Here is a 24143-nt window from a genome sequence, read left to right as displayed (position 1 = left end):
CCAGCTACACCCTGTGAAAGAGCTCTGGGAAATGAGTGAGAACCACTACACAGCATTTCCAATCCTTCCGTTTTTGTCTGCTTGCATTTTTGATTTCTTTCTCAGGTTAATTTTACCTTATTTCTAGATCCTATTTTTCTTGTGCAGCAAAATAACTGTATAGATAGGTATACATATATTGTATTTAACACATACTTTAACATATTTAACATGTATTGATCTGCCTGCTATCTGGAGGAGGGGGGAAAGGAGGAGAAAAATTGGAACAGAAAAATTACCCATGCATATATCTTGTAAATAAAAATCTATAAAAATAAAAAAGTATATGCTACCTTAAGTTCTTTTTTACTTTAATTAAATAACTTTAAAAAGAGATTTATATAGTAAGATCTATTTTCTGAGGATATGAGGTAGATGTTATAAACTTTGAGGCTTCAGGCCAAATGGCTTCTGTAAATGATTATTTTGTGATTGCCAAGTACTTGGTAGTACTTGAATTTACAATGACTTGAGTAAATCTGAGTTACTCCCTTGGGGTTAAGAATTATCATCAGATATCACCATAGAAGATGATAGAGTCTGTGCTTCTTCAGTCTTCTAACATGAAAAGGGATAGGTTCAAGACACCCACATACCATGACTATCCACTACTGAGCTTACTTTGAAATGGGACTTTTTCCTCTAATGGGAATACTAAACTCTTTCAAGTTAGATTCCCCTTTTCTGGACCTTTTCATCATCCCTTTCTCCTTTGTCTCTCATTTTCCTTTTCTTCCCCCTGTGCTGCTTTCATTCTATTTCATTATTGCTGTAACTAACCCTATAGTTTGAGTCTAATTCTAACTGAGACACTAGTGAGCCATATGATTTGGAGCAAGATATTCAATCTCTAGGAGCCTGGGTTATTTGTTCTTCAAAACCAGAGAGGAGAATTAGACCAGCAGTATCAAATTTAAAGAAAACAGGGCCACTAAATCACATACAAGATTCCCTGGAGGTCACATATTGACTAAGAAAACTACATGTTAACGTTACCTATGGTTTATTACATATTTATTTTGTTAAATATTTTTCAATTACATCTTAATCTGTTTCAGGTTGTACATGGGAGTGTTGAGTGCCAATGAGTTCTACTGGCTGTTGTTTGACCTCTGGATTAGATGTTCCTAAAAATTTCATTCCATCTCTGACTCTGTGAATCTTTCTCCTAATTTAACTCTCTCTCCAACCTTGATAGATAAGCAGAATGGGCTAATGGAAAGATGATCAGATTTGGAGTCAGACTCTAAAAGCTGAATGGGATGTCAAAGATCATTTAATATTGCCCATTCCCAAGCAGGAACCCTCTCTGCAATATTCTTGATAATTAGTCTTTCATACTACGGTGAACAAGAATGTGTTATTCCCTTGAGAAAGCCAATTCCACTTTTTTTTTTTTTTTTTTTTTTGGATAGCTCTAATTGTTAGAAAGGTTTCCCCCTTAAATGGAATGAAAATCTGTATTTCTGCAACTTCCACGTGTTAGTTTATCTGCTAAAGTCAAATCTAATCTCCTTTCTAAAAGGATTAACCAGATTTGCCCTTCAAATATCTGGACACCTCATATCACTTTTAAGCAAGGTTGTACTTGTAAATGTTTAACAATCTGCTCTCTGCAAAATGAGGGCATATATAAAACACTTTTAATTTTAATCTTCATTGGTAACATTTTCCCCAACACTTTCTGTAGTCTAAACAATCAATAAAATTAGCATTATTCTTCGGAGTTAGGGGCTTACTGAAGGTGAGAAGAGAGAGATAAATCCTTTTCTTTAGAGATAGGCTTTTCTAGAATTTAACTGGGCAAACTGTAATGACAAGGAAGTGGTGCAGGTTGACAATTTTTGGGAATCCTATCCAAGTGTTACTTCTGACTAGACATTAATTTCCTGTCCAATTGGCCAAACCATTTAGTTAGTTATAATAGAGGATCTGTAGTCCCACTAGAACATTACATTCAATTAATTTTTCTAATTATTTGAATCAAATATTTCAATCCTGTTCTACTGCTGAATTTCTATTCTTTTACCTGGGTTCTCATTGAAAACCTCTACTTTTTAAAAAGATTAACTTAAAGCAGACAACTTATAAATGCCTGGCCATGCTGGAATATTTAGATATTAAATCACTGTTGTAACTCTAGTCAATGGGAGCCCAATTCACCCTATCTGCACATTCAAAAGCAGATGAAATCTAGAGTAGGCAATTTATTCCTTGTCCCTTTCCACTAGCGACAATCCTGGTGTGGTGAGTTAAGACAGACCCAATGCTTTTTGAGTTTCTGACTTAGTGACCCAGACTTTTAGCCCCAGCGGGTCAATTGTGCAACATCTGGTATCAGGCCTCAACTTCTCACATTCCACAGCAGGAACAAATGTGAAAAGGAAGAATTCTAGCTGGGGAATTCACAAATGAATCTCAGACCAAAGCTGCCTCAGGCCACCGTGAGAAAACCTCCAAAGGCTGTTTTGCTGTGATTGAAGCAGGCTGCAGTCCTAGGAGGCTTGTAGCTCAAAGCCTCCTACTACATCCTCTCAACTCCCACTCTACAAGAACCAATCCCATATGCTCCAGCTGCCACCACCCATCCTGTGCTTGCAAAACCCAGGCAGTATTCTCCTAGAAGAAGCAGTTCCCACAAGGAAACAAACATGGGTAGTTTTTAATACAATATCTCCTATTATTATATATGCTTTCTTGAAATGGAAATTTATTGTTTCTTATTTTGAATCCTTCTTGATATTCTGCTGGGAATGATTTTTTTTTTTTTTTTGCTTTTCTTTTTCTTTGTTTTTTTTCTTATTATATATTTAAGTTTTAAATAAATACAACAACAAAGAAGCAGCTCCTACTCACCAGAATAATCAATATTTTCTAGTTTAGCTGCATATTATACAGGGGAAACTTCTTTCAGTTATTGATCTATGTCCCTCTTTCATCTAGCTGTACTTCATCACCCCTTCTTCCCACCAGAAATCAGTATGTGCTCATTGAATAAAAGAAAGTCTGTTCTCTCTGCGTGAATGCATATATAATGTACCCATAAATCAAGTAAGTAGATCTTCCCATTACTTTGTATTTTGGATTGTTCACTATCACATCACTTTAGCTCAACTTAACAAACATTTGTTGAATGCTGACAAAGTATGCTCAGTTACACTGAGAACACAAAGATAAAAAAGGAAAGAGTCTCTTTCCTCAAGAAGTTTACACACTACTAAGAGGAAGTAAAATATACATGAAAAAATAAATACAAAGTAACAATCCAAAGTAAATTCAAGAGGAAGATATTACTATTGACTAAGGGGATCAAAAAAATCCTGTACTAGAAAGTGGATGTATTTTCTTTCTTTCTATTTTTTTTTTATTAAAGCCTTTTACATTGGGGGCAGCTAGGTGGCTCAGTGCATAGAGCACCAGCCCCGAAGTCAAGAGTACCTGAGTTCAAATCTAACCCCAGACATTTAACACTTCCTAGCTATGTGACCCTGGGCAAGTCATTTAACTTCAATTGCCTCAGCAAAAAGCAAGAGAAAAGAAAAAAATATATACGTTGATAATTTTTCAACATTGACCCTTATAAAACCATATGTTCCAATTACCCCCCTTCTCCCCACCCCCTTCCCTAAATGTCAAATAATCTAATATATATAAAAAAATGGTTTAAAAAATTAGGTTAAATCCAATATATGCATACATATCTATACAATTATATTGCTGCACAAGAAAAATCTAATCAAAAAGGAAAAAAAATGAGAAAGAAAATAAAATGCAAGCAAACCACAACAAAAAGAGTGAAAGTTCTACATTGTGATCCATACTCAGTTCCCACAGTCCTCTCTCTGGGTGTAGATGACTCTCTTCTGGCCTGAATCATCTCATTGTTGATAAGAGCCACATCCATCAAATAGAGTTAGAGGTAGTCAGTCAAGTCAATAAACATTTACTAAGCATCTACTATGTGCTAAGGCACTGTGCTAAAGATGGGGGATACAAAGGGAAAAAAAACAAAACTAGCAAACAGTTAAGTGATCTTAAGGAATTCACAATCTAATAGGGAAGCAATATGCAAATGACCATTTACAAACTAGCTACATACAGGATAAATTGGAAATAATCAACAGAGAGAAAGCACTAGAAAGGACTAGAGGATGGAGAAAGGGTTTGTGTAAAAGGTAGGATTTAATCTGGGACTTGAAGCCAGGGAATCTAGGAAGTAGAGCTGAGGAGGGCAATCTTTCCAAGCACGGGGACAAACCAGTGGAAAAGCATGGAACTAAGAGATGTTACATTCTTGGTTAAGGAATAGTAGGAAGCCATTGGGGAGAATAGGATAGTGTAGGATTATATGTACCTGTGAAGAGGTTACTTTGGCAAGAAGAACCACTTCTCCATGTGAGAACAAGCAGAAAATGCCATCTGGGTGGGAGGAGAGGAAGGGAAAAGAAGGAGGAGGAAGTTCTTGGCAAGTGGTCTTAAACTTTTCAGTAAAATTGAGGTAAGATTCTCAAGCTAAGAAGGTAGGGGACTTGGGGAGCCCCGGGAGACTTAAGAAGGATGAAAAGATTTTAGCGAAGGGGAGAGAAAAGCTTTCAGAGAACCAAAGACATTGGTATTTCCCCACCACTCACTCTGGTGTTGGGAGAATGAGTGACTACTGTGAGTGACTGTGGGACTCTAAGGTCCCAACCCTCATCAAGTACAGGGTCAAGCTGTCAAGCTGTCAAGCTGGACAGCAATGCCACCTGGTGGTAATAGATTGGAGGACAGCAGAATTAGGAATGTGAAGTGAAAATTCTGACTAAAATGAATTAAATGATTATGAAGATGGGGAGTCAGTGGGGAACAACAGAAAAAAATGGACTAAATCAAAAGAGCTAGGATTTAGTCTTGGCTCTGATGATGGCCATCTAGCCTTGGGTAAATCACTTCACCTTGTAAAGTTCAAGTGGAGATGTTCCTTTTCACCCTCCATAACCCATAAGGTGTCATTTCAGTTTTTTAACGTTTCCAGGGTGCAAGCATAATATCTAATAATACACCTTTAACTCCAGCTACTTTCATTCTAATTGGAAGCCATTTGATGTGATTTGAATCCTAGTGCCCAAAAGAATTGGATGGACGGTCTCATAAAGTTAATTACAATAAATTTACCACTGAATGCTCCTTGAGGACAGGGGCTACCTTTTGCCTCTTTTTCTATTCCTCACACTTAGTAGAGAACCTAGCACTTAGTAGGTGTATTGATTGATTGCTTATCAGGATATACAGCCAAAACTATGTAAAAGGATATATACAATTCATCCACTTCCAGACCTTAGAATTCTATAGCTCCAACTCTTATCTGAGAAATTCTTTATTTCAGGCCTCCTCTGGGAGAGAAGCTATAGACCATGTCCTTTTGTATCTGCAATGGTTTAGTGAAAGAAACTAGGGTTGTGAAGCTGGGACTTTGGCTGTAAAGCACAAGTGGATGGCGTTAACCACTCTTTGATGTGATCTGTTGCTCTGCCAATGTGCTGCTGATTCTCTCAAGGTCTCAGCTGCCTTATTCCAAGGCCTCCCTTGAGGGCCTGAAGCATTACATAGTGTTCCTACCAGCCCCTCTCTATTTCCCATTGGCGAGTTCTTTCCAGGATCTCCATTTTTGGCACAGGCCCTCAGCAACCATAATTCCTTCCTTCATAATCTACCCCTACCTCTTCTCTAGTCACCCTACTCATAATGCAACCCCTCCCTCAACCTACTCTTCCAACCAACGACTTTGGTCTCCATGTTGCTCCTTGAACAAGATGCCCCATCTCTAGGATTTAGACATTTTCACTGGCTGTCCCTGTGCCAGGAATGATTTTTCTCCTCCTGGATTCCTTAAAAGCCCGGCTAAATTCTCACCTTCTACAAACTCTTTCCCAAACCTTAATTCTAGGGGAAAGAGAAGGGAATAGGCATTTATATAGCAACATTGTGCTAAGCCCTTTTCCAAATATTATCTCATTTGATCCTCACAACTCTGAATAGATGTGATTTTCTCCGCTTGTACTTCCCTCTATTGATAATTTCCCTATTTATGCCATACAGAGCTTGTTTATACATTGTTGTTAGCATATGGTCCGCCCTATTAGAAAGGCTCCCTGAGTAGGGACTGTTGCCTTTGCATCCCCAGTGCTTAGCAAAGTATCTAGACTCATTAGGTGATTAATAAAGGTTTGTTGGCTGACCTTCATGCCTCACCTGCCTCTGTTCCCGATTCTCCCACCTTGCCTCAGTTATTTTTTATCCTGGGACTTCTCTGAGTCTGGGACAGGTAACATTCATTCCTCTCCTATGCTGACCCTCTCTCCCACTAGTGAGTTCTTCCTGGGCATTTTGGGGTGGGTCCAGGTAGCCGCGTTTCATCCTCCTCCCAGCTGTGCTCCCGATTTTTCAGACTTTGATAATATGCCCTCTTCACATCTAATTTTTCCTTTTGGTTAATTCTCCATTAGAAAGGGTAAATGTTTTGAAAGCAGGGAATGTTTTTTAACTTGTATTTGTAGCTCTAGTGATTAATACAACGACCGGCACATACTAAGTAATTAATAAATATATGTTGCCAGTCTATCTAAGGAAGCAATCTCTTTGATCTAAACAACATTGCTAAGTCAGAATTGACTCCTACCTTCCTGGAAAAGTGGATTACAATTTTTCACAAAGGTTTAAGTCCTACTCTGATTTAGCAATGTTGTCATAGGTAGGACTGAATCTCTTTCAGATCTAAAACTGTGATTTTGACCCTTTCAGAAGGTCACATGAGTCAGTTATTGTCCTCAGGCAATTTTTAAAATAATGAGTCAATATGCATTAAAAATCCTGTTTATCTGGTATTGGATCGATCATACTCAGTATCCTTGAGGTGAGAATACTTATAAATGAGAATGAAAAGCAATGATTCCTACACTAGAAAAATTTTTATCTATTTGTATACAGAGAGATGCTTTTTAAGAAATGTAAAATTTCACACTCAAACAAATGGTCCAGACAATCCTTGTATTTAAATATTTATTTTCATTTCACAAAAAAAGCAACAGTGTATGCAGTTACACATGCCTTTCAGTCAGTGCCGGTAATATGCAAAACCATTTATTGAAGTGTAAAGAAAATAAGCCTTTTCCCCCCCTTTACAAGTGAAACTAAACACATTTGCATATACAATATCATATATACATCCTATTTTCAAAAATCTCCCACCTAAAAGCAAGTTATGATACAAGCTTAGAATTCCGCTGGTCAAAGCATAGACACAAGATTTGTATTGTATATGTCTAAAGGCATTAAAATACAAAAGTGTTATTTATTCCTTTACAAGTTTCTAAGTTATGAATTCCCAAAGTACTTGAAAGCTACTTTTCTTTATAGCTACAGTACTTGGCTTTATCAAAACTTAGTTGGACTAAGACTTAGTTATAGGACTTAGTTTTCTCTCAATGTGAGTTTAGTAAGTTGATGCAAATGCTCCATTTGTAATATCATTTTATATATTCTCATATATACATACACACATATATTATATATTTTATCGATGGTTTGTTTCTTTCAGTGCAACTTCTGGAGCATTTTATTCAATCAGGCCAAAACTGATTCTTTTTGAAGTAAATATTTTAGATTGAGAACCATAAAGAACTTACTAAATCACCAGCATGACTAACTCAAAAAAGGTGCCCGTTCTCCCTTATTTATGATCACATATAAACTTCTATATTTCTACTACAGCAGCAGATTTAAGTAACAGCAAAAAATAAACTAATTTTTCAACAATATAACCTGAGAGTTTAATATGGAAAATAACATTTGTTTGCAACTTTCCTCGAAATTATATGGCATTCCTGAAGTCAATGCCCTTTGGGGGAAAAAAATAAAGTAATACAAACCTTTAGGACAGAGTAGCATCTTAATAAATAGCAGTAAAAACAAATTATGTTAAGATGCTATTAAAATGTTTACACATTCATTTCCTTTGATATAGCCAAATGTGGAACAGTAACATTTACCATGTGGCAGATGAAGCAACTGTGAAATATGATACTAGAATGCTGAAAGCTAACATACTAGTCTATGGATACATGAAAAGCATACAAAAATGTACGTTAATGAGGCAGTCTTATTTTACATTTCAGAGATAATATCCTCTAAGACAGGCAACAGCAAGAATTATATCAGAAAAAGGAATGTTCTATCTAATGGAAAACATCTAATGACAAAGAAGAGGTCATAAATCAGGTTTGGAGGCATGGGTGAAATCCCTAGCACATAGACACAAAGGAGAAAAATCTACTAACATCACATTTGATGTGGTACCCATATGTGTATTGACCACAATGTAGGAACACAAATTCGAAAACATCACCCAATGTGCTATATTCCAGTATAGACCCTCATCATCTTAGAACTAGACACTTCAGGTCATTGTTCACTCACTGCAAGGCTAACCATGTTAGCCTTTCATTGGATAAACTCCAGTGACTCCCTATCACCTTTGAGATAAAATATTAAATACTCTGGTAATCAAAACCCTTCATAATTAGTACCTCTTACACCTTATATCTTATTCCATCCCTCATGCCCAATGCTCTGAAGTCCAATAACACTAGCCTCCTTGCTGTTCTTCATACTACACCCTCCATTTATTTTTCACTGGCTATCCCTTATGACTGGAATTCTCTCCCTTTCTATCTCCTGGCTTTCCTGAAGTCCCAGCTAAAATTGAACTTTCTAGAAGCCTTTCCTGATTCCTCTTCATGCTAGTACTTTCCCTCTCTTGATTATCTCCAATTTATCCTACATGAAGCTTGTTTGCACACAGACATGTCTTTCAATAAGACTGTGAGCTCCTCAAAAAAGAAAAAATATCTTTGACCTTTTTTTGTGACCAAATGAGTGAGCACAATACCTAGGCACATAGTAGGTCCTTAGTAAATATTGTTGACTAACAGTACTTACTAAGCACATACTCACAATGTTACTGAAACAACTAGAATGGCATTCTACAGATTTCTCACAATTCTAACAATTTTCAGATAGGCTAAGTTTTTATAATCCCTTAACTGAGTCCTTCTTACAGTCAATGATATTATTTTATAGGACCATACACAGTTTTATTTTTATATAACTGGCAAGTTAATCTTCTCTAAGCTTTTTTTCCTGCCCACCCTAATCTATGTCCTTCTAAAAATTTGCTTTACTGAGTTTTCAATATCTTTTATTCATCACAAGTAATGATGGATATAATTTGTTTCCATAAGAAGTCTGTAACATCTCCCTTCCTTCTTTTCTAAACAGTCAGTCATCTCATTTACTCCACATCTGCTACCATTAACAAGGCCACCACACTGATGCAACTTTAAGCCAAGGGACAAAGATCCAGCCTAAAGCAAAGAAAACTAGAGAGAGTCCTGGGCTGCTTACAATAGAAGTATACTGGAAATTGTCAAGTACATTTGTAGTCATTAGATAAACATAGCCATCTATATGGACTGCTGCAGATTAACTAGTACCTGGGGAAAAAATGACTGAAAAAAGTAGCAAAACCAAATTATGGATGCATGTGTAACATGCATGACTACATACATTTGGAGGGAAAAAAAAGAAAAACACATATCCCATAACAAATACACCTTAGGAAAAAATAAAAGCATCTGGGGCTGGGGGGAGAAAAAAGATACAGTGCACAGGATTTCAATTCTTAAGGGAGCTCTAAAAACCGAGGTCAAATAGTTACAACAGTCCTTAAAAATAATTCATCTTATAAAAGGGATATAATTCTGCAATATTCACATGAAAAATATATCTATTTAAGTGCTCTGAATGTGCAATAGTTTGGCTATAGATTACAGTTCTTTGTGGCATAATCCTAGGCTTCGTGCTTTCAAAAACTTATTCTATGGGTCCTATTCTCAATAGGCTATTAGCACCATCAGTGCTTAATAAATGCTTGTTGACTAACTTAACTCACAAATATTTACTATCTTGAGATTCCTTTATATTATTTTCAAAACTTTGAAATTATGAGTTCTCTTTATCAATCTAATTCTAAATCCAGTCAATTTCTGGAAACAAGACTTGTATAGGCTGTTCCCATTTTATTCTCCATATTTACAAAAATAGATATTAATAAATTACCATTTGGAGGAAAATGAATGTAGGTTGGAATCTGTGATGGATAGAATTATCACAGATTCTTGGACTATATGAAACTCTTCAACAATGATCAAACACCACAATAGCTTTTAAAAGTAGTTTATAAATAAGCTTAATAAAATGCAAAAAGGCACTAGCTTATGGTAGAAGTTTCAAAATACTTTGCAGACTAAAACATCCAATTATTTCTATATTGAAAATAACACACTTTGGGCAATATACTTTTGTTTCTCTCTTTTAAGCTTCATTGCTTCAAAATGAATTAATTTTCCTCCACCATCCTCTACTCTGTTAGGTGCCCAAACCCTATTTGTACAAGGTATAAAGAGTCATTAAATTTTCAGTCATCAATCTGTGAGTTTATGCAAAAGCATGCCTCTATCTATCAGGTCTCATTAATCTTGAATCCTTATGATTCATTCTATAGTTTCAAAAACAGTTGTCATATGGATGGGTTCAGAATAAGTCTGACACTATCAAGTATTTAGCCCAATGAGTACAAAACCGAGGCATGGAAATAAACATTATCTGAAAAAAAAAAAAAAAAAAGATCAGAAATGGATCATGAGAAATCTCTTCTTCTATAATGCTTAATACAGAATATTTGGCTCCACTTACAGTGCCACAGTTAAAAAGAAAAAGTAAATTTCAAAAGAAGAAATGCCTTAGAGACTGGAAATGTATTATATATGTATATAGTAGAACAGTATAATAAAGGGCAAGTGTGACTAAGGAATTTCTATTTCTAAATCTGAGAAATATTGGAGAAAAATATAAACTACTTCAGTAATACAATATGATTTTAAAAAATCCTCCAAAGTCAACTGACTTTCAAATTTAGAATCATAAGTTTTCTCATATCAATTAATTTGTCCCTTAATTTTCTAAGCATAAAAATAAGCTAAATTCCTAAGTTTCCAATAGTCTCAACATGGCACCCTGGTATCTTAAATGTGATTGTCAGGATATTTATTATATTTTCTATTCTGAAATTGATGGAGATAAGTGATGGGAAAGAAAGTGCACTAGGAAAAAAGAACAAACTATCATTTCCTAATTTTTAAAAAAAAAAAGGCTATTGTGTAACTTGTTTTCCTTTTAAATTCAATATAAAAATATTTTACACAAAATAAAATATAATTTCATAAACAATCTCATATATAAGTTAAAATAACTGATATTTGACTAATAACTTTCTTACTAAATGACAAATGTACCCTTTCCTATCATTCAACTATGGACATTTCAAAAGCAACACAAAGGTCTCTTTTTTAAAAAATAGAAAGTTATTTTAAAGCAAATTGTGGAAAAAAAAAAAACAACCCAAGAATTTGAAGAAGAATCTTTTCTCCTAAGGAGTGAAACATAAAAATCTGGAACTGTGTCTGCATAGTCCAAATTATTCAGGTACAGCTTCTATAGCCTCACAGCAAGTGTCAGAATGGCATAGTTCACAGTTGCTCTGGGCTTGGCTTTACTATTTCCTTAAAAATAACTGTTACTTTAATTAAAATAACAGAAAAAGAAGTTTTCAATTATGTACTGTTTCTGAAACTAAAAAAATTAAAAGTCAAACATTTTTATAAGAAACTTCATCTTTTCTTCCTTCCAAGTAAAAGGTGAAATATCACATGAAATATTTTGGTTTCTAAAATGTCCTGAAAACCATAAACTAATACTTCTTCATCAAGTCAAATAAAAATACATCAATGAGGACAATCTGGTAAGAAAATCTCTTTAATCTCTAAGGCAACTAAGACAATGGGAAATCAAATTTAAAAGACATGAGTGCTACCAGAACATAAAACATACTATTTAATGATATGTCCCTAAATTCAAAAGTTAGGGAGTGGGCTGAGCTGATATTGGAGTATATGGGAATGGTTTTGGTTAGAGATGTTTTTGGAGAGGGGAGGAAACTGTGTGGAAAAAATCAGTAGTTAAGGAAAAAGTTAAACTACAATTAACATCTGACCCAACCTGGAGTAATTTCCTATGGCAATGTTTTAGGGGCTGCCCAAAAGTAAGTGAACAAACAAACATGTCCAAATATATGAACACACACACACACATACACATACACACAATCAAAATAGACCCAACAATTTAGATTCTTTCCAGATATTTGGCTTTCATATATAATAGATATTTTTAAGATTTGTAGCACCTGGCTACTCAGCAGACAAAAATACAAACAACAGCTCTATATCCTATTTATAATGAAATTTTTTTAAAAGTTGCATACTCATAATTTGAAGCCAAACCCAACCCATTAACACTTGGCTTTAATTCACTATAGCTAAATGTTTCATTATCTGGCTTCCCTATGAAACTTTCTGAGGTTTTACTAGGCCTTATATTCTGAAGAGTAACCATAAAGCAACAAGGTCTTGGTCTAAGGGACACTGATAAATTAGAATTTTGCAAAGAAGAAAGCTTACATAATAGCTCTTCTCTTTTTTCACTGTGTCAATACTTTTCCAATATTGAAAACCCAAACCAGTTTCAAAATGGAATCTCACCTCCCCATCCCTTTTCATTTGTATGTTCTTAATTTAAATATTCTTGCAAATATTTGGTGGACACAGGTAAACACAGTTCCATAATAAATATTCTATATCCTACCCAGAGGCACTCTAGAAAACACAGACAAACTATCAAAAGGACGTGCCCTGAGCTCACTAGAATGCCTAATAGTGCAAACAGCTTTGCAGTGATACCCGGTTTCATCCTGGCTTTTGCAAAAGCAACAACAGATGAACATTTCACAAACTTTCTGAATGTCAAACACAAATCGATGATGGCATGGACTCTACAGCCACAAAGGCAGATTTTTTAAGTGGTTCTCCATCCACTGGATATTCAACTGGATGATCTGAATGGCCTCCTGAACGCAACGGAGTCTTGCCGTTGTCTCTGATTGGGCTTCAAAGAACATCTGTACCTGGAGGGTTCACAGGATCATGGTTTAAGAAAAAAGATAAAATCATACATCTGAATTCTTCATCTCCCAGAAAGACACAGTAGCACTGGTGGAGGGGCAGATATTTGGAAAGCCTGAGGCTGATGAAAGGCTACAATCCCAAATATTTCTAAATAGACATAGTAATTTTTTTTAAAGGAAAAAACATTATTTTTTCTAACCTTTTATTTATTTATTTATTTTAAAGTAAAAGAAAATAAAGGGAAAATATCTTCTCAGCAGCCAAAATTCATTTAGGGGAAAAAAACTGTATTTCTATATGCAAGTTCATTTGTATTTACACATTTGGTTCAAGGTGGTTTAAGTTTAGAATATTATTAATTCTGGAGAAGTGTGGGGAAGGCAATAAGGGACCTCAAAAAACACTATGAACTTTGTGCCTTTTATATTATGTAACAATATATGATTATGTGGCACAATTATATAATATATAATAATATGTAATTGTTTACCAAGTATTAATGAAGTATTTTACATTTCTCTTTGATATATAATTTGATTTTAAAATATTTATAATATTAATGTAATAGTAATAGCATAAGTTATATATCATTTTGTATTTTCTCCTCCAAAATTATTTAGTAAATATTTTATATTTACTTATGTATTCCTTTTCCCTGACCCATATGGACTGGAAGTTCCTTGAGGGGAGACATTTTATTTTACTTGTTCTTTAGATCCCTGATACTTGGCATTAAGGCCTGATACATACAAAGCACTTAATACATGCTAAGTGAAAGGGAGAACCACCCTACATGGAATTCAATTTCAAGTTTTCTGAAGACAAAACAAAGAGGGATTGTAAATGAGAGTTTGAGCCAACATCATTCTCAACCATATTGATTCACCTCAGTGGGAAGGAGTTGTCAATCTCCTTTTACATCACTAACCTCAGACAAATGTGTCTTTGTTGAAAACAGATGAGTTGTGCCAGCAACAATATTCTGAATGGTATAGGATCCTAAATGGAATCTGGTAGGGAGATATAAGCACAATTAAAAAAAAAAAAAAAAAAAAGAAAGAAAAAAAGTGTTACCAAAAACTATTATTATTAAATGTTTATGAAAACATTATGATTCTGCTGCAGATACTAAAGTTACAGGAATGGAATTCCTACTTCTAAGAGTTCAACAGATATATATATATATATACCTCTACAACAGAGACCTGACAAAATATAAATATTACATTTTTGCCTCCACAAAGAATCTACATGCACCTTCCCAAAACACACAGAACACTATTTGTACTATGAAGCAGGCTAGAAGATTCTTAAATCATTCATTTATACAGTCAGTATGAATAAGCAGCTTTTTCAATATGCATGGCAGGACCACATTAACCAGTAAATCATCTATATGCAGGTATGTCACCTGCAATCTTGGAAATGAAGTCAAGTATCTAAGATTAACACTTGGAAGAAACACAATGATTATTTCATACTTAAAGATGCAGCATTTTAATAAAATGGCACAGATCAAAATTGTTGCTCCCAAAAACATTTTTGTTCATCAAAAAAATTAAATTTTAGTTATCTGGAAGTTGTGAACAATTGGGTACCTTTTAAATAGACCAAAAAATCACAGTCCTTTCAAGTTCAGACTTCTCTGAATGACTTACTTCTGTATAAGCCTACTCCAATTCTCTTTGACAAAATCCCATGCCAATAAATGTCCAGCAAAACTTCGGCCAACAATTTTAATGATGATGGCCAACTTTTGTGAACGGATGATATCTCCATCAAGACTAGCTTTCAATAACCTAAGGAACAAAACAGATTTAGCCTACTTAAATAATTCACAGTTAAACTTCTTCTTCAGTCAACAATTCCCAAGTTTAAGATAGGCATTATGATAAAAGTCTCCTACTAATTGCATTTAACTTAAGGGAAAAACATGAGTATAAATTTTTTAGCTCATGATTGTTCATCAGTATTCAAATTGCCTTTAGTTTAAAATGTTCAAAGGATCAAATCAACCAGATAAACACTAATAGCATTACATATAAGCCAAGATATTTACAAATGGCTATATCTGAAATGGGGACTAAGGAAAATAAATTCTTCAAGTATAACAAAATGTAGAGCGTAATTTAGAACCTGAGCTCCTTAACAACCAATTTGGGACAAATTTTTACAGGTCTATCAAGTATCTAAAGGTCCTGACTTCTCTTTCATAGTTATCAACTTAGTTTCTTAAATAGCTTCTTAAAACTTCTCCCTGATCCGCATGTGTAAAAATGTTTGTGGCAACCCTTTTTGTAGTGGCAAGAAACTAGAAACTGAATGGATGTCCATCAATTGGATAATGGCTGAATAAGTTATAATTTATGAATGTTATGGAATATTATTATTTTATATAAAATGATGAGTGAGGTAATTTCAGAAAAACCTGGACTTAGATGAACCGATGCTAAGTGAAGGAGTAGAACCAGAAAAACATTGTACACAGCAGAAGATTATGTGATGATCATCTCTGATGAACCTGACTCTTTTCAATAATGAGGTGATTCAAGGTAATTCCAATAGATCTGTGATGGAGAGAGCCATCTACATCCAGAGAGAGAACTATAAGGACTGAATGTGGATCACAATATAGTAATTTCACTTTTTTGACCCGATTTTTCTTGTGCAGCATGATAATTGTGGAAATACGTATAGAAGAACTGCACATGTTTAACATATATTGGACTATTTACTTATGGGAGAGAATGGGGTAGGAGAAGGAACTGCGAAAAAATTTTTGGAACACAAGGTTTTGCAAAGGTGAATGTTGAAAACTATCTGTCCATGTGTTTTGAAAATTAAAAGGTTTATTTTTTTTTTAAATCTTGTTTACTTCTTTTAGATTTGTCACCTTCCTTTTCTTGGTTTCTGATTTCTTTAACCCAACTCACAGAAACCTTCTGTGTTGAGACGTAGAACATAAGGAGAATAGTTCAAATAGAGGACTTAGATTCAGAAACATTGCCTTATTCAGCTCTTGTGAATTATAAATAAATATCTAAGTATATAGGAGCTACCAAGTCTCTTTAAATAAATCTGTGTTTATGAGTACAAAGATTGCCTATTCAAATATCATAAACTATTTGACTTCTGTAACAGACACACACACACACACACACACACACACACACACACACACCCCAAGCTTTTCTAAGCTGCTTCGTGTCAGGGCTGACACCTTAAATTTAAAAAAAAAAGTTTTGGATTAATATGGAAATCTATTAAACATGATTGTACATATATGACCTACAATGCTGTCTTGGGGAATGGAGGGAAAAATATTTGGAATGCAAAATCTTGCTAAAAAATAAATGTTGAAAACTGTCTTTACATGTAATTGAAATAAATAAAATACTTTTTCATTTACAGAAAAAAGGGGAAAAATTGTTTTTGTTATCATCTCAACTCAAGAAAAATTTTTGTATATTAGATTAGGTCATAAAGGATGACTAGGAAGCCTTAAAGATATTACCAGGGTCAGCCCAAGCAAAACTATGAAGCAGAAAAAGTCTGTTTTTGGCAACCTTCCAACTCTCTTATTCCATGTACTTCGGTTCCATTTCTGTAGTCTTGCGTACCAACTCCCCACCCGTAATACCCTCAGGATGCAACTGATCCTTAGTTGAGGATCAAATGAGATAATACTTGTGAAGTGCTGAACACCTTGCCTGGCACATAGTAGGTGCTTAATAAATGCTTTTGTCCCTCCTTCCAAATGCTGTGATGTACATCGCATATTATCGATATTTTATAAAGAAACTAAGGCTCACTTAAGTTACTTTATGTAAGAATTAAAATGACATTTTCAAGGTCACAAAACTGCTTTTGTTAGGGGATGTATTCAGGCTTTCCTAACTTAAATTCCAGTTTTTCTCTACTTGTCTGCAGGCTTTTAGCATTGCTATATATTAATCACTCTTCTCTGGCAGGGACCTAGTCTCCAATATAGTCTGGCTTTTATTTCCCCAATATAGATCCTATTTTCTAAGCCTGGGTAATAAGAAGGGAAAATATTTGAGAATATGATAATGGGTCACCCTATTCTATATGTATTTTGCTTTTTAGAAAATGACACTTAAGCAAGGGAGGCCTTAACCTCAAAAGAATAAATCTCTAATGGTAAGACAAGAGATATTATGGAAAACAAATGGTAAGCAGGGCTGTTTTGCTAAAAAATAAAGTATATCCCCTCCTTGCAATCTCAAAATATTAACTATACAGGAGACTGCCTATTCTGCTCGTGTATGTGAAGCTAACCCTAGAGCTTACAAGTCCCTACACCTTCAGCATATCTTTTAAAAAATTTTTTTTGAACATTTTTATTTAAAGTTTTGAATACCAAATTTTATCCCTCTGTCCTTCCCTCCCCTCTTTCTAAGATGGTAAGCAATCAGATATAAATTATCCATGTGCAATTATGTAAAATATTTTCATATTAGCAATATTGTAAAAGAAGATTCTAATAAAAGAAATAATAAAAAGTGAAAAATAGCATGGTTTCAATCAACATCAGTTCTGTCTCTGGAGGCAGCTAGTATGCTTCAACAGTAGTCCTTTGCAATTATCTTAGATCACTGTATTGCTGAGAAAAGCCAAGTCATTCACAGTTCTTCATTGAACAATATCGCTGTTACTGTGAATAACATTCTCCTGGTTCTGTTCACTTCACTATGTATCAGTTCATGTAAATCTTTCCAAGTTTTTATCTTCAGCATATCTTAAAAGCACTAGTAAGATACTTAGCACATTGTATAAAATGGGTCAAGTTACATAGTTAAGAAACAGCTCATAATGTAAAGGAAACATATATATAAGCAGGATAAGAATCAAAATTCTTTGGTGATTTCATACCAGTGAAGTTTCCGAACATCCTCTGAGCTGGCAAGAGCTTCAAGGATTTTGTTTCTTTCAGATTCTGATTCTGAGGAGCCATATCTTTCAAACAAAAATGTCCAGCCTGCCTCAGTTTTTGCTCCCACTTTGAATACCACTGGCATGACATCAGTTGGCAAGCTAAAAGAGAGAGAAAGAAAGGCACAAATGAGAAACCAGAACATAGAGATCAATCAGCAAATTGAGACTTCCATGGAAAGAGGATGTTCCAGGAAAATGAGACTTATCCCAAGTATCACATGGAGACAGAGGGACTTTTATTATGCACTATGAGGGGGGCAAAGCAGGAAGGTACAAAACAAAGAAAAGACACCAGTTTAAACATTTCTTGAAAAATCACACATTGATAAAATGTAATAGAAATGTAAATTTAAAGAATTAAAAATAAATAAAATGTAAATAGAAACGCATACATTACCTTTTAGTACCCTTAGAATCTACCCATTCTTGAAATAGCTTCATGGCTTGTGTAGTACAGTTCTCTAGATGATGGGTGCAGGCAAAGTCTAGCAGGATTGACCGGAGTTCTCTCTTTGACAGGGTCCCCTCATCAGTCCAAGTTTGTTGCTGGATGTGCTGTTGAAGTAATTTCGCCACTCTATTCTAAAGACAGGATTAAAGGGAAAAGGGAAGAATAGGAAAATCATCAATCAATAATCATTTTTTAAAATTTTACTATATATCAATTGTTCTACTAATACTGGGAATACTAAGTAAGTCAAAAATAATCTCTGCCCTTGAGCTTATATTCTAATGAGAAAGACATGTACCTATATAATATTGATAAAGATACATACAGTGTAGATGAAAGTTAGGCAAATAATTTCTTAGTAAAACTTTATAACCAAAGCTCACTCAAAAGGAAAGGGAAATCCAAGCTCATGATGTATACTTTTGTTAATATCAACTGATTTTTTTTTTTTTACACCTTAAGCTAAATGTATTTTTACAGTTTATCTTAACACTGTTGAATTGTACTGCTCCAAATGAGTTGACTATGACAGAAGTGGTCTGTACCCCAACAACAGCTTCCAACCACATGGAAGGATGGAAAAGTAATGGTTGTTTTCTTTATACATGTACTATTGAGTGTTCAGGTATTAGTAAAATCAATGTGGAACAGCAGCAGAGGGGAATGACAGGAGAGATGGTCATAGGTCCTTTCCAATTCTAAAGTCTATAACTGAGGGCATGTAAAGATCTGGATTATAGAAAAACACTTGATCTGGAATCAGAGAATCCCATTTCAAAGCCTGTCTCTGCTACTTATTACAGGGCACAGCAACAATCTGAATCTCAGTTTCTTCATGTATAAAGTGAAAAAGAAACAAGACAAAACTCTTAAGGTCCTTTCTATTGCTAATAATTTAAAACCCTATAATACTCATGTTTCTTGCAAATTAAGACAACTCTGAGATACCACTACACACCTGTCAGATTGGCTAGAATGACAGAGAAAGATAATGTGGAATGTTGGAGGGAATGTGGGAAAACTGGGACATTGATACATTGTTAGTGGAATTGTGAATACATCCAGCCATTCTGGAGAGCGATTTGGAACTATGCTCAAAAAGTTATCAAACTGTGCATACCCTTTGATCCAGCAGTGTTTCTACTGGGCTTATATCCCAAAGAGATCTTAAAGAAGGGAAAGGGACCCACATGTGCAAAAACATTTGTGGCAGCCCTCTTTGTAGTGGCCAGAAACTGGAAACTGACTGGATGCCCATCAATTGGAGAATGGTTGGATAAATTGTGGTATATGAATATTATGGAATATTATTGTTCGATAAGAAATGACCAGGACCAGGAGATCATTATATACTTCAACAACAATACTATATGATGATCAATTCTGATGGACGTGGCCATCTTCAGCAATGAGATGAACCAAATCAGTTCCAATAGAGCAGTAATGAACTGAACCAGCTACACCCAGAGAAAGAACTCTGGGAGATGACTATGAACCACTACATAGAATTCCCAATCCCTCTATTTTTGTCTACCTGCATTTTTGATTTCCTTCACAGGCTAATAGTACACTATTTCAAAGTCTGATTCTTTCTGTACAGCAAAATAACTGTTAAGACATGTATACTTATATTGTATTTAATTTATACTTCAACATATTTAATATGTATTGGTCAACCTGCCATCTGGGGGAGGGGGAAGGAGGAAGGAGGGGAAAAATTGGAACAAAAGGTTTTGCAACTGTAAATGCTGAAAAATTACTCATGCATATATCTTGTAAATAAAAAGCTAAAATATTAAAAAATAATAATAATAATACTCAAATTTCTGTATAAGCAAATGAAGAGGAATCATTCTGCCTAATTCTCCATTTGCCAATTTGAATTGAAAAAGGGAAGGAAGGGTAGATTTATGAAATTTTAAAAGAAGAATAAAACACTATAAAAATGGTGTTCATGTTCTTACCTGTCCTTTGCTTCTACCCAAAATGATTTTTTAAATGATGTGATAAAGGAAAGCAGAATGAAATAGCAAAAAGCCAACAATCTGCTGCTTATAAGAAGCATTCTTGAAGCATAAAATTTCAGGGTTAAAATAAAGGTTTTTGGCTAAAATAAAGACTTAAGAGAACTCTGATCAATCTAGTAGCCTACCATGATTCCATGATAAGACACGCCACCCACTTCCGGATAGAGAGTACAGAATGAGGCATATATTTTTGGATATGGTCAAGGTCAGAATTTGCTTTGTTTGACCATGTATATATGTTATACATATGTGTTACTGACCCTGACACGATGATGTAATTTTGGATTCTCTGAGCACAAAAGTACCAAGCGTAATTCAAAATTAGAATTTTGAGTTTTTCCCCAAGGAATTTTATTTTAATGGGGGCAAGAGAGAAAATTAATGCTTTTCTAGTTGACAAAAAGTACAATTAAATAAAAAGTTACATTAAAAGATATCAAAATGATCCAACAAGATGGTTTATATATAAAACTATATACAGATCTGTAGATTTTATATCTGTATATTTTATATATATCTGTAGATATATAAAACTATATACAGATCTACAGGACCTGTAGATTTTATTGTAGGAAATTCTTCTCAAACCATAAACTATTTTTAATAGCTGATAAGTCTGAAGTTAGCAATTTCCTCATGATCACAAAGCTAATAATTGTTTCAGGGGAGAGATCCGAACCTTGGTTTCCCCAACTCCAAGTTCAGAATTCTCTCCATAATGCCTAAAAGGAAAAGGATTAGATAGGTAGGTAACACAGTGGACAAAGCACTGGTCTTGGAGTTAAAGGCCAAGCCTAAATTACAATATGGATTCAGATACTTACTAGCTATAACCTGGACTAGTCACAGTTTGCCTCAGGTTTCTCAACTTAAAATGGGGATAATAAAAGCACTTTTCTCCCAGGGTTGCTGTGAGAATCAAATGAAATATCTGTAAAGAGCTTAGAATAGTGCCTGGCAAATAATAAGTGCTAAATAAATTCTAATTTCTTTCCTTCATCTTGGTGGTCTGAGATTCTGCCAAGAGCACACATTTTGCAACAACAAAATAGGCAAGCTCCTCTTTAATTCCTTTTAATTTTCATCAACTCAGACTATTCAAACTTCTGTAGCATTTAAGGAAAAAACTGGATAACCATTGGAAATACACTAAATCATAAAATAAACTAACCTGAAAATGGAAAAGCTTGTTTCAGATTGAGCCATTAATTTTCAGAAACTAGTAAAGATCAGAATAAAACAATAATGGAAAAAGCACCCGATACTGCCAAGTCAAAAAATAAGACCAATCTATAGGGTAAATTTGTTCTTTGTTCTATTTTCCAATCAATATAAATTGTTAATGAAGCATCAATATGCACACATATAATTTGTTAATGATGCATTAATATGCACATATCCCCTGAAGGCATCCTTAATTAGGGGGCTAGTAGGAAAGAGGCAAGTTTCTGCCAATAATATTCCATAGAGTTCATAACTTTTACTCTATACAGCTCATTGAAAGAATGTAGAAAACATAAGTTTCTTTTGTGTTTGCTATTCAAAAATGCTTTTAATTTGATAAAGAGCTGCCTCAAAGGCTCTCATACAACAAGGTATCTCATACATACCTACATATATATATATATATATATATTTAAGTATTGTTATGCAATTGTTTCAGTCATATCCAATTCTTTGTGAACTCATTTGGAATTTTCTTGACAAAGATATTTTAGTGGTTTGTATTTCCTTCTCGTTTTACAGATGAGGAAAACTGAGGCAAACAGGATTGGGTGACTTGCTCAGGATCATATAGCTTATAAGTATCTAAGGCCAAATTTGGAATCTGTTCTTCTTCATTCCAGGTATAGTGCTTTGTCTATTCATTGAACCACTTACCTGTCACTAAATATATAAATATCTACACATCAAATCTAAATCAGTTTAAGGAAAACAGTTTTACACCTATGGTTAATTGTATAATATCTACTTAAATAAAAATTATGCAAGATTCCTTGAAAGCTAAAGGATACAACTGTGTTTAATGGCTCTGATTTTTAAAAACATGTCAGGGAAAAGATCAAAGGCAGAGTTCAATTTAAAGAGAGATTTCTTATAGATGGTAAGGCTGTCTAGAGGCTATTTTGCTGATGACATTATGCTGGTTGAATCAAATCCTAGAGAAATGCAATTTCCTTGGGAGCCAAAATCATTTTATAAAGTTTGACCTAATTATCCACGCAGGAATAACAAATATTGATTGTCTAGATTATGTTCATGCAGTTAGTTGGATGACATAGATCTTAGTCACTGAAATGTGTGTATGTGTGTATTTATATAAATACATGTATAAACTTGTCTAGACAAGAAATGAATGTGTTGAACCTAGAATTATATAGAAGGTGAAGCTCAAACTGAATTGTCAACAGAAAGTTGCATAGTCTTATTAATAATCTTATAATATTGTGTAAACCAACAGCCTACATTTTTAATATCAATATTTTGATTTGGTATGGCTGAGAGGTCATAATTATATATTTTCTGAAGAAATAAAATTGTCTCATTCAGAAGAAAATGGACTGCAGCATGGTGGGTACGATTATATTGGTGTATATATAACCAATAAAGTACAATGAAGAACTAGAGTAAGAAATATCATTTTTGAAAATTTGATTTTAAATCATTTTATCATTAAATCATTTTTTAAAAAGGGTCAGAGCCAAGATGATGGAGAGTAGACAGGACTTTCCCTGAGCTCTTCCTGGCTTCCTGCATAATCACTGTTAGAAGAAGTCTCTGAATGGATTTTGGAGTGATGGATCCTACAAATATAAATTCCCAGCAGGAGATATCTTGGAAGGCCTGCCTCAATTGGGCAGGGCCTGGAGAGGAGAGAGGAATATAGTGGGAGGCTTTTAGCCAAAATATAGCAATATTGGCTACTCTATCCTGGTTCGTAAGGCCAGTGGATCAGCAGACTAGACTTCCAATGTAACTACAGAAGAAACAGTGAGCCCCTGAAGCTCAGCATAACTTGGCCATGTCTGTCTAGTGCAGGAAGGAAGCCTGCACCACTCCTGGTCCCAGCCCAGGCAGCCTGAAGCCCATGTCACCCTATAGAGGAAGCTCGGGACAATTCCCCTGTGCCCCAGAAGCAGACCTCAACCTTTAAAAATGAACAACAACAACAACAAAAAAAAGATAGCTAGCTATCATAGAGACCGGGAAGAACAAATAACAGACTCTGAGGAAACTAGAGGCAGAAACGCCTCCAGATGAATTTCAAAGGAGACAGATCCCCTGGGATCCAATTCAAAAAAACTTTTTTGGAAGAATGTTTTTAAAATGTACAACTAAATGCTATACCAATCAGACTCCCAAGAAAATATTTTAATGATCTAAAAAAAATAACAACAAAATTCATATGAAAGAACAAAAGATCAAGACTTTCAAGGGAACTAATGAAAAAAAAAAAATCAAATGAAGGTGGCCTAGCTGTACCTGATCTAAAATTAAAGCAGCAGTCACCAAAACCATTTGGTATTGGCTAAGAAATAGACTAGTTGATCA

The 24143-nt window shown here is 34.6% G+C and overlaps 1 protein-coding gene across 1 annotated transcript in view; it reads right to left on the bottom strand.

Moving 5' to 3' along the window:
* Positions 1-7060: 7060 nt before the first annotated feature.
* Positions 7061-24143, bottom strand: part of LNPEP (leucyl and cystinyl aminopeptidase) — a 118909-nt gene continuing 101826 nt past the window's right edge. The window contains exons 14-18 of the mRNA XM_012541125.3: positions 18511-18695; positions 18051-18212; positions 14816-14956; positions 14086-14167; positions 7061-13156 (exon numbers count right to left, since the gene is read on the bottom strand). Of these exons, the coding sequence (XP_012396579.1) occupies positions 13025-13156; positions 14086-14167; positions 14816-14956; positions 18051-18212; positions 18511-18695 (702 nt within the window). The 3' untranslated portion in view covers positions 7061-13024. The remainder of the gene's footprint in view (positions 13157-14085; positions 14168-14815; positions 14957-18050; positions 18213-18510; positions 18696-24143) is intronic.

The sequence above is a fragment of the Sarcophilus harrisii genome, chromosome 1 (genome assembly GCF_902635505.1).
Source record: "Sarcophilus harrisii chromosome 1, mSarHar1.11, whole genome shotgun sequence".
NCBI classification, from domain to species: Eukaryota; Metazoa; Chordata; class Mammalia; order Dasyuromorphia; family Dasyuridae; genus Sarcophilus; species Sarcophilus harrisii.
The sequence above is the reverse complement of the archived record's forward strand: the minus strand, read 5'-3'. Positions and strand labels throughout refer to the sequence as shown.